The sequence below is a fragment of the Diabrotica virgifera genome, chromosome 6, assembly GCF_917563875.1.
Source record: "Diabrotica virgifera virgifera chromosome 6, PGI_DIABVI_V3a".
Classification (NCBI taxonomy): Eukaryota; Metazoa; Arthropoda; class Insecta; order Coleoptera; family Chrysomelidae; genus Diabrotica; species Diabrotica virgifera.
The window spans coordinates 140424775-140442329 of NC_065448.1; the positions used below are offsets into that span (position 1 = coordinate 140424775).

At 34.1% G+C, this 17555-nt stretch overlaps 1 protein-coding gene across 1 annotated transcript in view; it reads right to left on the minus strand.

The window, feature by feature from the left end:
- Positions 1 to 2639: 2639 nt before the first annotated feature.
- LOC114325323 (nicotinamidase) overlaps positions 2640 to 17555 on the minus strand; it is a 100599-nt gene continuing 85683 nt past the window's right edge. Inside the window, exon 5 of the mRNA XM_028273366.2 lies at positions 2640 to 8293. Within this exon, the coding sequence (XP_028129167.2) occupies positions 8052 to 8293 (242 nt within the window). The 3' untranslated portion in view covers positions 2640 to 8051. The remainder of the gene's footprint in view (positions 8294 to 17555) is intronic.

Here is a 17555-nt window from a genome sequence, read left to right on the forward strand (position 1 = left end):
ATTGACTCATATTTCTGAGCTCGGTAACTTTTGAACGGTATAACCGATTTTCAAAATTAGACATGCGTTGGAAAGGTAATGATCGGTTCTATTAGAAGCCGCAAAGATCGGAGTTAAATTTTTGAAGTTTTTGGGAGTTTTGGGGACAAGAACCAAAAACAGACCCTAAATAGGAAGGACCGTAAAATCCACACCCTTGGACCAAAATGGATGGTTGACATATGAATGGGTGAGTCTTTTCCTGAACTTTAAGATGGGAGTTGGCCCAATTTTCAATTCAGTCAGATTTAGAAAATCGAAAATTTCGTGTATATATATAGTGTCGCGTGTAGGGGGTGTAGGTGTGCGCCACTGGCGAGAACTGCCGTTCTCTGGTAATAGCGGTTAATATAAAAAAAAACATGGCTTTCCTTTCCACAGCTTTTTTTTCGAAACATCGTTTGGTTTTATATATCGAGACCGAATAAACATCGACGACAGAAAAAATTAAGTACCTAGTGTTTCAGAGATCACATTTATGTATTAAATTAAGAACAAGATTTCTCCCGAAAAAGTCATGCATTAAATGCTTTTAAATATCTAAGCTATGAGGCAAAACCAGGGTAGTGCCAATGTTTTTAGACAAATAATACTGAATCGAATCTCTGTAACAATCGATGAGAAACTGATACATGAACAAGCTGGAAAATCTTGCTGCAATCATACATTCAACTTTGCACCGTAGGTTCGATATAGTTTGCACCTATATTGAAAATGGGTTTGGTTGGATGAAAGAAAATGACTGGCGTCGCATACGTTGACTTAACTGTTGCTTATGCTACGATCAACGAGCAAATTTTGTTAAATAAAAGTATACAATCTAACCAGGGATTGCATATTGTCAAAATGCATTCCTTAAAATCGTCGGTTTTACGGTAATTTTCCTTCTAAGGATAGTGGTTGGATGGATAAGAAAAGCTGGTCTACCTAGGGGAGTATATGTGCACTCCTTTTTTATAGCATCTATACAATCGATTTACCGAGTTACTTTGGAACTAGTGGCTTTATTTGTGCTGATGATATGGCATGATTGCGCAGTGATAATAATTCGAAAAAATAGAAAAGAAATTGTCCGCTGTTTTAATACGATTTAATTATTAAGAACATACTCGTTAGGTCCTTCAAATCGTGTCTTTGTCTCTCAATCTGTGAGATAATTATTGAAGGAAAAGTCTTCGAAATCGAAAGTATGTATTGAAATCGAAAGTATGAAAGTATATATGATGAGAGTATCGAAACTTGTTCCTCATTCCTCATCTCGTTTAAAATAAAAGATCTTATTAACTTGAATCTGGAGTCAATACGTCGCAGGTCACTAAAGCTACAGGCAAATTCCTGAGCGAGAAAGAAATAGCGTAGAGTCTTTAGAGAACAATTTCAGTTAGAGGTTACATCGCCTGGTGAGAACAATAGTGACGAAACTTCAAAATGAACATTTAGAGATAATCGTATTTGAAGTTTTGATGAAACTGCTAAACAGTATAACTGACTTATAGGTAATCATTTTGCAAAATTTTTCTAATAATGTGTTTTCTAGATATGTAAACCAATTAGTAGAAGTAATTTTATTTGAAGAAAAGATAGATATTGTATTTATTTTTGATTTTTTTTCTGCGTTACGCCATTATTGCATTATCGAAGATGTTTAATTTGATGTTTCGCCACTATACTTTAATACTACTATACTACCACAGTTTAGTTTCTGTTTTAAATAATTAAAAAATTTACTTTTAAAAATAAATTAAACGCATCAAATAAAATATTTTATTGTACACACCAGTTATGCGCAAAATAAAAGTAAAGTACAATAGAAAAATAACAAAATAAGATCTTAAGTAATAATTATGAAAACGATAAACATGATAAACGATAAAAAGTAAGCAAAAGAACTATGAATAGTAAAATTAAATTCATCATTACACTCACATATGTTTCGTATTTCAAACTACTAAAGAAATGATTGTGGGCAGAAGGAATTGATTTATTTTTTAAGACTTCTTTTTAGAAATGAATATTGGTTCTCGATAGTGTGGAATTAAACAATACTGATCCAAAGTGGATAGACGCTTTCTTGATTTGCTATTTCTAAGTACCTAAGAACGATTGAAACTGAGTTTCTCTGTAAGAAGTTTTATAAAAAAAAACACAAAAGTAAAAACTACCACACAGACAAAAGTGCTCATTCGCCACTATTGCACATTGTACTACTATCTTTAATAAAATATCTAATATTTCAAATACATGTAGGCACGGCGTAATTACAGATTCGCCAGTATTGATGTAAAGTTTGGTGTGCTTTCGTCGTTAACGCATCAAAATATTTGACAAATTTACAACACCATAAAGACTTGTAGGCGCCCTCTAGTAATAAGGAAATTAAATAATTGTTAGCCGATATTGCACATAAAAGAGGGCATATTTAGATGTCGATTGATGGACTTAACTCAAAAACGTTAATTTTCGAGTTTCGCCACTATTGTTCTCACTAGGCGACATGTTCAGCAAATGATTTTATTACGTTCTGGAAATTCGTCGACTACTTTTGATACTCCGTTTATTTTTATTACCTACCTTTAATTTTAATTTAAATAAAACAACTATTATTAAAATTTAACTTCAATGTATAATTTACAAGTCGAGTTAAATATATTTTTGTGTATTTTAACAATTTTTTACTATGTATATTAAGTACTGTCATAGTACTATAAAAGGAGCTGTTCAAGTATTAAACGTACGCATTATAGGGGGAGGGTGGGTCTTTGTTTTGCTTATTTTTGATGACAAGGGGCGGGTGGGTCCAGGTGGTGATTACGTCAGCAATTGTTATTTACTTTTTTAACACATATTGCAACCCCTCTACACGACACGTACTTAAAAATAATGTATTCGTTTAAGTACTCGCCTTAAAATCAAGTAGGGGAATTACCGCACACTATTCACTTTTCTATATTTCTTCAGTCAATCTGTCGTTTCGTTTCGGTACGATTGACGATTCGGTAAGTTAGTGTTTGTGTTACACATAAGTCACTTTCACTGAAGATGAATTGTTTAGTTATTAAGATGTAGTTTGAAATACACAAATCCAAGTTATAACGGTTATACCAATAATCGTTCTAAGTTTTACAGGAAATGTGTTAGCTGAAGTACAAAGCTGAATGGAAATTGATTGCTATCATAGTACTCCAAAATATGGGCCGAGCGAACAAGATCTTAATTCCACAGGTATTAAATGGTATTCAGAACATGTCGTAAAAACAAATACTTCAAATTGTAAAATGTAGAAACATAGAATGATGTCATCCAAGAGGTGGTTTATTCAGATTACAATTGAGAAATTCACACCGAGAATGCAGTACGGCTAAGATAGGGTAATACATTTCTAATGGGGAATAAACGCACAGGGTTGTCGGTCTTCACCAGTTGTTGATTGCTCTCTCAAGAGCGTCGCACAGGAACTGTGGCAACACTGAATGCGCATTCCTATCTTAACCGTACTGCAATCTCAGTGTGAATTTCACGTTAGACAACAGGTTGCTTCCACCACCAATAAAAGTAAAACAAACAGTTCATGACTTGGTTTTGGATGATTTCTTCACACTCGGAGATAGGATACGAAACGACGACACATTAAGAGAGCTAGGCGTTCAAGACGAAGTGAGATGGACAAGAGCACGAAGACGCATGTGGAGAGACCACGTAGATTGGATGGACCCTGAACGTATGGCGAAATGGGCAAAGACACAGAAGCCCAACACCAATCGACCCATAGAAAGACGAGATGGAAGGAGAGACGATGGTACAAGAGCTGGAGCTCCGGATCGAAGCAGAGACTGTAACAGAAGAGACAGGACATAGTCTATTAAAATTTTATCCTTCTTCTATTAAAAGAAGAGGAAGGTAAAATTAAAGCTATTAAATCGAACATGCAAAACGTTGTGGTCTTTATCCATGAAGTCACTAAATCGTCACATCGAGAAGAGAGAAGAAAGTTAACTGGCACACCGATATGAAAGTTAGGCCTATAAGAGTCGCTCTCGTCGTGCTAATGAACTTATATGCATTATTCAAAATTTAGAGCACCAGGATGTTGAATGGCTCGATGAGAACGACGTAGTCATTCAAAGTCGGATGAATTTGTACACAGATCATCCGCTCTTGGTGTTGTATACTCGGCAGCTGAATATGCTTCCCCGGTATGGCTCAATAACAAACACACGAAGATTATTGACACTCAATTAAACCAGACAATGCGAATGATCTCAGGTACAATTAGACCAACAACGAACTATTGGCTTCCCATTGTGAGTCAGTTTTCACCACAGAAACTACGAAGAAGTCATTCTCTTCTCAGAGAATATCGAAAAAGCCAGGCTAAAAACTACTTATCCATCATGCTAAGCTTGATATCGAAATGAACAGACTGTGCTACAGATATCCTCCATTGTTAAGGGCTACCTCCTTACATCAGGAACATTTCGACCTCACCAACGCTTGAAGAACACAATGGGAGAGCGACTCAACACAGGAAGCCCACCAAATGGCCTGTATCGATCAGAAACCGCCAGGCTTTAAACTGCCCCGCAATACATGGAAACGCTAAACAGAATAAGAACAAGCAGCGATAGATGTTTACATAGATGGAGAAAAGTCCTTCTCCCGAGTGTGACTGTGGTGCGCAATGACAGATCGTCGGTCACATTGTTGAAGAATGCCCCTGAAGGCGATTTTCTGGAGATTTTGATGAGTTCCTGAATGCGACCGAAAATGTCTTAGATTGTATTAATACATTAGATGTTCTCGTTTGTAATACATATTCCACGTAACGTTTTATATTGCTTTTAATTAAATACGTGTTAATATTGTATGCCATATGATAAATAAAATAAATAAATCGGCTGAAAGTGAGCAGACACAACATTGAGCAGCAAACACATAATAACATCGAAACTTAAAATTATGGATTCGGATGCTTACCAGAAATTTAAAAACAAGTTTGTTCTGTTCGTAATCTTGCTTAAGATTGTCATATTTGAGGCCTATAGAATCAAAACCTGCTAGATCCATGTTTTGAAATTTTTCAGGAGACTAAAAAACCATTAAAAATATAAATTTTCCAAAAAGTATCCGTCATTTCTCAATCAAAGGGGCATCAATAAATGTTATAAAATGGTTCACTAATTTGGTATAGAGTCATTTTTCGGCATACCCTTTACATCTTCAGAAATTTGTACTTTTAGTTTGCATTTAACAGATTTTGATTCTAAGCTCACATAATATCGTTCAAATTCCTCATATTCAACTGCTTTTAGGAACAATAAAATGAATGCACTAAAAGTGGGTATTGAACCACTGATATAATTGATAGAAAAACACAAAATATAAAAGAAAAGAAAGTATTTTATTGTTCATAAAGGAAATGGACATAACACGTCAAGATTCCACTGGTATTTTAAATCGGATTTAGAAGGTTTTGAGCCGAAACGTTATGCCTATAGATTAATATATACTTGAACTTTGAAAATGTGTAAAAGAAGGGAAATCGAAAAATTTGGGATTTAGCAGGTTTTGATTCTAATGGGCTCAATTGTACCTTATTCTATTGAGCGGGAGCTGGTAAGCGCTTTGCTTCGTTATGTTAATAAGGGGATGGGGGGACGGTAATTAATTGTAATAAATCTGCTTAAGTAATACTTGAACTGCCCCGAAGTACTATATACACACACCCAAACTTATATGGAATCACCATGTATTTCAAAGTAATATTTATTTCTTTTGAAAAAACTTGATATTGTTGCGAAGATTAAAGGTTTTTATTGAAAATAAACAAATATACAAGACAATCGGATAGTACAGCCCGGTACGGTATAGATTATTTGCTTGAGTTGCAAGTTGAACGAAAATAAATAAACTAATTTTTGCGTCAAAAAACGAAAATATGCCTCATGTGGGGTTATAGAACTTACAAAGAGGAAAGATTATTGGTCTTGTGGAGAAAGTAATGTTCTCAGATGGATATAGCTGCAGAGCTAGGCGTAATACAGGGCGTTCTGTCCAAAACATATGCTAGGTAACAGGAACTAGGAAAGCTCAAAAATAAAGCCAGGAAATGTCGCCAAAAGTAATAACGGCTCTCCATGATCGTTTAATTGTCCAATCAGCTGGAAGACACCCAACCATTTCTCACCTGCAGCTCCAAAGGCAGCTTTTGGAAGCTACATGTGTATCTGTTTCAGTTAAAAGGATAAGAAGAAGAGTTCGTACCAAGAAGTATACAGCAGGTGACAGTTATAGGTTCTCGAGTTATCCAGGCAGCACAAGATTGATCGCCTAAATTGGTGTCTTCACCACCAAAACTGGAACATTGGGAATTGACAAAATGTGCTATTTTCAAAAACAGTCAGAATTTAATGTAATCAGATGGAAAATCAGATGACCCACGAAATTGTTGCGAAGATTAAAGGTTTTTATTGAAAATTAACAAATATACAAGACAATCGGATAGTACAGCCCGGTACGGTATAGATTATTTGCTTGAGTTGCAAGTTGAACGAAAATAAATAAACTAATTTTTGCGTCAAAAAACGAAAATATGCCTCATGTGGGGTTATAGAACTTACAACGAGGAAAGATTATTGGTCTTGTGGAGAAAGTAATGTTCTCAGATGGACATAGCTGCAGAGCTAGGCGTAATACAGGGCGTTCTGTCCAAAACATATGCTAGGTAACAGGAACTAGGAAAGCTCAAAAATAAAGCCAGGAAATGTCGCCAAAAGTAATAACGGCTCTCCATGATCGTTTAATTGTCCAATCAGCTGGAAGACACCCAACCATTTCTCACCTGCAGCTCCAAAGGCAGCTTTTGGAAGCTACATGTGTATCTGTTTCAGTTAAAAGGATAAGAAGAAGAGTTCGTACCAAGAAGTATACAGCAGGTGACAGTTATAGGTTCTCGAGTTATCCAGGCAGCACAAGATTGATCGCCTAAATTGGTGTCTTCACCACCAAAACTGGAACATTGGGAATTGACAAAATGTGCTATTTTCAAAAACAGTCAGAATTTAATGTAATCAGATGGAAAATCAGATGACCCACGAAATCGTCTACTTAGAGGTTGAGGAAGACAAGCAAGAACGAAAACTGTCAGATCTGTTCACAAATATACAAGGGGAAGTGTAATGTTCTGGAGAGGAATTGCGATCCGTAAAAAAGCTCCTTTAATTTTCATACAATCAATTTCAACTGCTCACAGGTATGTTGATAACCTGTAGTCAGGCTCTGGAGAGGCGCAACAGGAGAAAATTTAATTTTATTGCATGGTAATGGACCTCTACATACCATTAGAGTGACTACAGACATCATTGAAGCAGAAGGTATCCCTTGTTTGGAGTGGCCTGCTTGCGCACCCGAGCTTAATCCTATAGAGTATTTGTGGGATACGCCTAAAAGAAAAAATTAGAGTTCGCCGGGATAATCCACAAAACACCGCACGGCTAGTACAAGCTGCTTTTAAAGGATAGAGCAACCTACCACAACAAAATGTTGATATTTGATTAGGAGCGTGCCCACGCAAACTGAAGCTTGAATAAGGACTAGAGGTGATAACACTGACTACCACAAAATACAAAAAAAATAAATTAAAACAAGTTAAACGTTATTCGTTTGACATTGAAATTTTGAATGCTATTGACTTTAAAACAACTACTTTCAATTTGTTTTTTAAATACGTTATTGTTTTATTTAATTGTTATGTATTTGTTATTAAATTGCTTTAAAATAAATATTGTTTGACTTCGTGTGTTCGTTTTTTTAAATTCGCCCGAAATAATAAGAAATAGCAGGTGATTCCATATAAGTTTCGATGTGTGTAGGTATAGTTTGGAATCTATTCCTTAATTCTTAATCTAGTAATTTTACAAAAACATAGCTAATCTAGTCAATAATGCCTACCTAAAATAACACGCAATATACATTAAGTACACTATATAGCACATACACTTCAAACATTAACAAGATTAAGAGGACTGACTTTCTTTCTTTTGTTCTCTTAAATTTAGCGCTAATTTATAACCTAGCTCTGGTCGTCTGTCGTTACCTTCAACCATATTTCTTACTCTGTCTGAACTAACTACGACGCCGTGGTTTTTCATCATCGTATTTTTAGTCTTTTCAATATCTAGCAGGTCTACTCCTCTACAACAGTCGTCCAGTAATATTGTTCGGAAGCCGCTACATATGGCATCTATTGCAGTCGCACCTAGAAAAGATTAACACTATAATAATATTCAGTGTGTTTCGCAACGACCTACCAGTATCTATAGGTATATCAAAAACTACACGATATTCATGAAAATTGGTTTAGGTATGGGTATTTAAATGTATGACGAAGAAAATATTTTGACAGGTATGTCATTTCCGGTTACACCAGAAATGAACAACAAATTTGGTAGGTATTTTAAATGGAACACCCTATATGGGTCATTCTACGAAAGAGTGGTAATTTGAGATATCTATATATATATTTTAAATTTGTGTTAAAATTAATTCAATTTGCTAATAAAATCTAGATTATATCTAGAGATTTCATAATCCAAAGTCAGCAAATCAGTAGCTCTACCAGATGGCCTGCAATGACCATTTTCTTTGTGCGTGGTGACAGGGGAGAGAAAGAAAGCACAGGGGAGAGAATAATTTCTCATAGAAATTGTTTTTATATGTAAATCTCTCCAAATGAACTTATTATACTTGGTGAAATAGGTAGTGTTATCATAATATTTTCATGTAAGAAAGTTGATAGCTCAACTTGATGGCTTATAATGACAAAAAATTCACTTTTATCTTATGAAACAGGGGAGAGAAAGAAAATACACACGACGGGCGTATGTTTATTTATTATGATAACAAACAAATTAAACAAATTTTGATTTCATACTTATAAGTTAGTACAAACAAAACTTAACCAATGAACAAATAAACACAAACAAAACAAAACAGAAAAAAACAAGAAACAACTTGCAAAAACACAATAAAAATGGATTCCGTGTTTCAAATTAAAAAGAAACATTTTTTCACTTTCATAATACTTTTATGTGAATAAACAAAAAACGATAAGTACAAATAAATTGTATGCAACACCTGAGCATATATTTATTTTTCATTCACATTGATTGATTCGGGGAACACATAGGTTATTACCCTCTTCTTCAGAAGAATAGTAGGAGCAGGCAAAATTTGAATTACGTCTTTGTGAAAAACGGTGAAAATGTCATTATTTCTAATGACAAAATCAGTCTTCTCGGGGTTCGAAACGCGCAATCCCTGAACTTTCAGTTCTTGACCTTCTTCTTCTTCTTCTTCTTCTTCTTCTTTAGATTGTACTTCCAAAATAGAACAAACATAACGATATTCTTGATTTTTGAACCTCATCTTTATCAAAACGGTATCTCCTGGTTTTACATTTTCCAAATGTGTTTCCTGTACGTTGTTTTGCTCAATGTATGGACTAGGAGACAATTCAGGCAGCAGTGATTCACAAGAAATAAGTTCAGCTTCCTCATTAAAATAATCTTGAAGTTGTGTTCTTCTAGAAGGATATTTAATTTTTCCTAATTCATAGTGGGGGCACTCGCTGTCTTTGTGTTCAGGGTTTAAATCCACGTCTCTGCAACACTGAAAACAACTCATTGTTTTCATAGAAAGAGTTATGGGGTCACTCATGATATGCTTTTGAGTAACCTGATGCACCTTCATTGTACCAAGAAAAGGAATAGTTTTTGATCTACAAGCTTCTATTTTAGTTGCCATCGTTGTCATACTATCTGTTTCTATAACATGTATTGTTATATTTCTAAGTCTTTCCCTCAGTTTGCTTACTAGAATGTCAAAAGTACTCAGATCATTACCTTCACCCACTAACCGATCTGCGGTTCTTTTCACTGTGCCTCCTATACCGTCACAGGTCCCCTTTCCATGTCCGGTTTCATAATAATTCCAAGTGGAATATACAAGTGAAGGAAAATACGAGTCCAACATGTACCCTGTATATTATTGCATTTTCTGAATTTTTAAATTTTGCTTAAAATTCTAGACACAATAATTGGTTAAAGAGGCCAAAGATCAAAACTTCCTAATATTGTTTGAATTTCATTTTAAAAAACAATTAACATATTGTCACAAACTTTCCATAATAGCTCATTCACTTACAAACAGAATGTCTTGAAAACCTTTGCACACAAAGATTAGGTAACGTTCTGAAAAAAATTTATATCGAATTTCTAATTACAGGGTGTTCACAAATAATACGCCATTTCTTTAAACTTCAAACCACACTGACTCAATAGTTTTAAATGAAACACCACTGGTCAAATATTTGATCTGCAATTAAACATAAAAGACAAAGATCATGATAGTGGATAGACTACATAACAATAATCCACACATAACCACAATTGACCCGTTTGAGGTTGTGAGCTCATATTTATATCTGGGTTGATCACAAGCACGGGGTCATTACAAGATGTGATTAAACGTAGATGTGATCTAGCAAAAGTTGCCACAGCAAAAATGGCCAAAGTGTGGAAGGACTGTCAAATTTTAAGAGCGTTACAGAAGAGGTTGATCAACTGCTTAATATTCCCAACAGTGACCTACGGATGTGAAGTTTGGACCCTGAGACAATCGTAAAGAAGAAAAATAGACACCACTGAAATGTTCTGTTGGAGACGAATGTTACGAATTTCTTGGACGACCGTAGGACAAATAGTTCATTTTTAAAAGAGCTAAAAGTTATAGCCAACTACTCTTCAGTAAGGTCCATCTCCGACAATTAAAATACTTTGGACATGTTATAAGAGCAAACACAGAAAACAAACATGGAAAGACTCATTATACAGGAAAAGGTGGAAGGCCAAAGATCACGAGGAAGATCCCTAACAAGATGGATCGATCAAATTAGAGGAATATGAAAAAGACCTATGCATGAGTTAAAATAAATGACCAAAGACAGAGATCTTTAGAGACGGACAATACACGACATCACGCCGACGGTTGAAGAGAGATAAAATAACAGTGCTTTATTTTCTGCAAAGTATCAAGATCGGCCATGACCTATCCGTAGTATCGTGAAGAGTATATATACAGTGGAACCTCGATAAGTCGAATTAATCGGGACCGCGGCCGATCCGGGTTATCGAAAATCCGGGTTAGCCGGAGAATATGGTAAAAATTAAAAAGTACGGTATACTTACAGATAAACTCCATTATAATTCCAAAAACATGAAATATACAGTATGGTGCAAATGAAAGGAATAAATTCCTTATTTCGTAAACCGGCGCCTTTACGGAAAAATCTCGAAACAGGTCGATTTTTATTTTTAAATTATAATGTTTTGGCATATATACCACACGAGTGACGTCATCCATTTGGGCGTGATGACGTAATCAACGATTTTTTTAAATGAGAATAGGGGTCGTGTGCTAGCTCATTCGAAAGGTTATCCAATTGTCTATTCAGTTATATAAACATTAACATCATTATTTATACGGGGTGTCCAAAAACAATTTTTTTAAATTAAATTAATTGACAGAAAGAGAAGAATGTATGTAATTTTTTAATTCAAAATACATTTACTACTGTCAGAAAACAGGAAAAAAATGTTTATTTGAAAAATAAACTTTGCTTTTCGCTTAAATTAAATGTTCAAACTTCCAAAAAGCAGGTGCCTAGCGGGAGCTGGCTTGAACATTGAATTTGAGCGGAAATCAACGTTTATTTTTCAAATAACCATTTTTTTTCTATTTTATGATAAGAGTAAAAAGTATTTTGAATTAAATAAATTACATACATTCTTCTTTTTTTGTCAATTTAATTTAAAATATTGTTTTTGGACACCCTGTATATATAATTATGTTAATGTTTACATTACTGAGTAGAGAATTGAATAGCCTTTCAAATGAGCTAGCACACGGCCCCTATTCTTATTTAATAAAATCATCGATTACATCAACACGCCCAGATAGATGACGTCACTTGTGTAATATATACGCTAAAATATCAAAATTTAAAAATAAAAATCGAACCTGTTTCGGGATTTTTCCTTAATGTCGCTGGTTTACGAAATATCGAATTTATTCCTTTCATTTGCACCATACTGTATGCACAGTACATCTAAATTACCTACAGTTGTATACTTAACCTCAGTCAAATTGAAAAAAAAATGTTTTGTCTGATAAAAATCGGTCCGGGTTATCCGGACTTCCGGGTTATCGGAGGCCGACTTATCGGGGTTCCACTGGACTTTTAACTAAATTTAACATATTTTGGTTGTCTTTAACAAGAAGTTAAAAAAGTGAAGCACACAATTTTTCGGTTCAATTCCACATATACATACCTACCCACATTATAACATGTGCTCAAAGTTTTGTCCTTGAACTTCCAAGCACTTATATATCCCTTTTATCCATGGACGTATAAATAATAAAGATCTTTATTTATACGTCCATGCTTTTATCACTCTTTCGTTTGTAATCATTGTCGCAGGGAGAGAATTGAATGCATTGCGAACTCGTAAGTCCACAATCTTCCTTTATTGCAAGGGGATGGGAATATATTCATTTTTTATGTAGCACCACATAAAAAAAATCAAGAGATCTTATGTTTGGTGGTCGAGGGGGCCACCATTGTTGGCTGCCCACCTCTTTTCAAATGTCTTATCTACAAATTGGTTTACAATTTTGGAACAATGATCGAGAGCTCGATCGTGATGAAAAAATAGTAAAATAGTGAAACAGATTCATGAAAAAATGTTATCAGAAAATTATTTAACCGCAATTTCTAGCAGTTTACGTTTATTATGTTACCATCATAAAAATAGAGAGCTACAACCTGGCCACAGTACCTGGCTATTGAGCTACGAAAGACATTAAACTCACATTGCTCGAGCGATAAAAAATTTGGTCCTGCAAACTATGTAGGTACGCTTGTTAAATGTTCCTTCCAATAGGTAATGCGAATTGTGCTTATTAAACATTATGTTTTATTAAGTCGATGAATAGGGCATAGGTAAATTGAGTCCCGTATACCTGAATTAAGAAGGGTCAAAATATTTAGATGGTCGAATTGAGTCCCGGGCATCGTAATCCTTATAATTACCTTTTAATAGCTTTTTAATTTGTAAGTATTTTATTGGTTAGGCATTTATGTTAATCAAATATAAAAAGTAATATATGTACACCACAAAATATTTAGTAGAGAGTGCGATCTATCTGTATATGATACGGTGATTGCCAAAATGAGTTCTGTGAAAATTGTTCTTAATGAAAAAGGAAAACAATTGATTGTGTTGAATGGCTTCAAATATCGTTTTCACAAATCTTTTTGTGCGCAGATGAAAGAAAAATGTAAAGCATTTTTAAAAACTCAAGGGGACAACGTAGTGACGGAAATTATCCATGACCACAATCATGGTGAATTAAACGAAGAAGTACTCAATCGTCAAATTTTAAGTAACTCCTTGAAGCGAATAGTGAACGACCTATGAACATTTTGCATGAGAAGTTACGAAATGACGATATTGTTTTCCTGCAACAGCAATTTACAATTTTTAGCAGATTTGCCCACCATTTATATAGATGGAACTTTTGAATATTGCCCAAAGTTCTTTAAGCAAATATTCTCCATCCATGGTCTAAAAGAAGATCATTTATATACCTTTGGTTTTCTTTCTATTGCCAAATAAACAAAAATATACATATACACTGGCACTTAAATACCTTACAGAACAAATTGGGAAATGCAATAAAAAACTCGCTTTAAGAACGGTATTTGCAGATTTTGAACAAACAATTCAGCAAAGTGTCATGTCACTGAGGTTTGGAAATATATGGGCGGATATGTCAAGCAGTTTACAGCGGACGACGAACGCATGTAAGCGTTTTGAATCCGGGTTTAACTCATCATTTTATTTTGCTCATCCTCATATTTTTCAATTTTTAACAGTTTTATTGTCCGACTGGTTTATTATTTGACAAATAATGACATTATTTTGAAGTCTATTAAGTACGATATAACGCTCAAGGGCGTGTTATTGAAAAATAACGCCCTAGGGCCTATTAAATTTAAATAACGAGTTAAATACTGTCAAGTTGACAAATAAAACTCGTAAGTAAAACTGTGATTACCACAATTACGTTAGGACAATTTCTGGTAAATGTACTTATTTAAAAACTAATTACTTAAAAATTCATTCAAATTTTTTGCATATAAAGAATAATTTAGTCGGATATTAAACGTTGAAGGCACCACGGGTATTATAATAATGACGCTTTCGATCAACGTATATACCTCGGGGCGAAGGCCCTCGGTCTATACACCATTGACCTCAAACGTTATTATCCTTATAATACCCTTGGTACCTTAATAACTATAATATACTTGTTAAATGAAAAGTATGTTAATATCTAGTACAAAAAAAGTAAAAAAATATTCTGCACAAACCCTTACATAAAAAAATTGTAAATGAACAAATTTAAAATTAAATAATAGATTAATATCAAAATTTGATTTCCTCAAAATTGGAAGTGAAAAATTTAGAATAGTTAAATAAATGATTTAGCATGTAATTGTGGGTTATATTTTTTACTGTAAATATTTTAGGTATATATTTTTACAATAAAATTATGTTCCAAAATAAATTACTGTTTTCTAATTCCTACAAATCATTACGTACACCGACTAAGCCCCAGGTAGGCCGGGACTCAATTTACCCATCTTCGGGACTCAACTCGGCTATTAGAACGACGGATTATAAATTCTGGGACTCAACTAGGTTACTCCGGATGAATATATGGCATTGGTAGGTATGGCTATAAAACTCTATCTCACTACAACTACAACTACTATCAAACTACAACTACAACGTAATGACGCTTCGGGATAAGCAGCATCGTAACCGAGAACAATAGTATGATCATTATTAATAAGAATAGACTACAGCTTGTTTCCTTTTTGTCAATTTTTGAGTAGCTAATCACTTCACGTTATCAAGAGTAGGAGATATTTTGTAGTAGATAGTTCTAGATAGACATGTTCTAGTAACAATTGTCATATTTCCCAAGAATTAAAAATATATTTTGGCAATCTTCACTGTTTAATTCTAACTGAGCCATTTCTACCACTTTTTATAGTGTCAGTACAGTGGCGTAGCTGACAGGCCCGCAGGGCCCGCAAGGCAGGGGGCCCCGACCTTAGGAGGGGCCCCACAAAGCCTTCAAGCTTAATACTTCTACTTTCTTAAATTGGGGACCAAAACATATTTTCCTAATAAGCATCAAAATAATAACTAAGAAGTGGCAACTCCGCATCACTACCAGCACCGTGTCTTTATTACTGGGAATCCCCGGTGGTAGGGGAGAACAAACCGTCCGATTGAATTCGGCAAAATGCACACTCAGCATTAACTTATCCATTTCGGTTTCGCCTCATGTGGAAATCGTGACAGAAGTTTAATAGGTATTTTGTCTGTGAATTTCACTGAGTTAACAAATCCAAAACCAAGTAGGTACCGACCTAGTTATATTTTATAATTGTGAATTAAGTGTAATACAAATTTTCTGGTGAGTTTCTTACCACGTTTTTTCACGTACGTATGTCTGTGGTTTTGTTTGTGACGCATACACGCATATTAGCAAGTAGGTATGAGTATCTATTATCTCCATTTCCTTGTGAAATGTTTGATTCTTTTAAAAACTTGCCTAGTGTTGGAATATGTAGGTTAATCTGCAGAGCACATTAATATTCATAACAGAATAATCTCGCAAGGCAATATTTATTAATAAAAATACAGAGTGATCTTTCTTACCGCGTGTCTCAGAAATGTATACCTATGGTAAAATTTTGAATAGGTATCAGGGGTGTAGTGGAGCGCCGGACGGAACGCACCGGAACGCCGTTCCAGTACTGCTATTTTTTTAAGGAGATTGTAGGGAACTGAACCCACGCGAAAAATTTACCACTGCACTGACAAGTAATATCACAAAGTCATAGCGTTCCGGTACTGCTTAATTTGCGACTACACCCCTGATAGGTATGCATAAACTTTTTTTTTTGTTCAGGCACTGTTAAATATAGAAAATGATTTTTCTATAGAAAAATAATAGTAGCCCAGTAAACGAACGGGAAATACGACGAAACCGTGTAAATTTAAAGGTCAACTCCAAATTATATGAAAATTTGGATTTTAGTTTCTATTACCCTCCACTTCAAAGTTGAACTTGTGATGTTGGTTGCTTTTACCTGGGGGTGACAGTCACCCCTTCTCGGGGGTGAAAAACAGGCGTTTAAAATAAGTCCGAAAATGAATAAACTGACTAATTCTAAAAAAATTTCGTTCTATAGAGTTTTTTAAGTACCCAAGTCAATACTTATTTGCGATTGAAAATATATTTTTCAACAAAAAACCACGTTTTCTGGCGGTTCTTCGCAAATAACTCAAAACTAAGTATTTTATCGAGAAAAATATTCTTAGCGAAAATGTAGCATAGAAACAAACAAAAAAAGTTGTGTATTCGTAAGTACATAGACCCAGTGCAAGCAAAGTTGGAGCTCATAAAAATATGTTTTTATTCGTTAAATTTCCAATCGAATATTTCAACGTGAAATAACCAAAGAATGAAGAAGCACTTTCAAGGAAAAGCGCATTAAAACTTTTTGAAAGTGTTCAAAAAAAGCTTTATTTTTATTTTTAAAAAAGTTTATAGCATTAAAACTAAGTGAGTTATGCTCAACATAAAGTTGCTCCTCTTTTTTTGGAAAAAAAAATCGTGAAAATCTCCCCCTGTTTAGCACCACATATAAAATTAGTTGTTGCCGCTTTACAAACAATTTACTTATGTATGTTTTATATGATCTGTAAGTGTCATCGTTTAAAGTGCTTATTTTTGAAAGGATTATAGCTGAAAGGGATTGACCGAGTCACTAATCACGAATGTATGCAAACTTTCAACAGCCATATCTTAACCAGTTTTTGTCTTTTGTCCAGAAAAACAAAATGAATCTATCATATTTGTAAAATCAAAACCTATATTTTTTACTCTTTGTATCACTAATACTTTTTAAAATATTTTGAAAAATATTTTTTTCTATAAAAGTTCATTTATTTAAAAATCGGTCAAACTTACAGATCGTATAAACAATACACATACATGTTATTATTTATACCTAGAGTTAAATGTAAATTATAAAGTAACGATTAATTTTATTTAGGGTGCTAAATAGAGGGAGATTTTCACGTTTTTTTAACAAAAAAAGGCCAAATTTATTTTGCGCGTAACTCGTTTAGTTTTGGTGCTAGAAACTATTATAGAAAACAAAGATAAAGCTATTTTTAAATAGGTACCTAATTTAAAAAATTTTAATAGGTTTTTCCCGAAATTTGCTTAATTTTTTAATTTTTTTCGTTTTTTTTATAAGCTACATTTTTGCTAGGAACATTTTTTCGATAAAATATTTTCTTTTTTGAGTT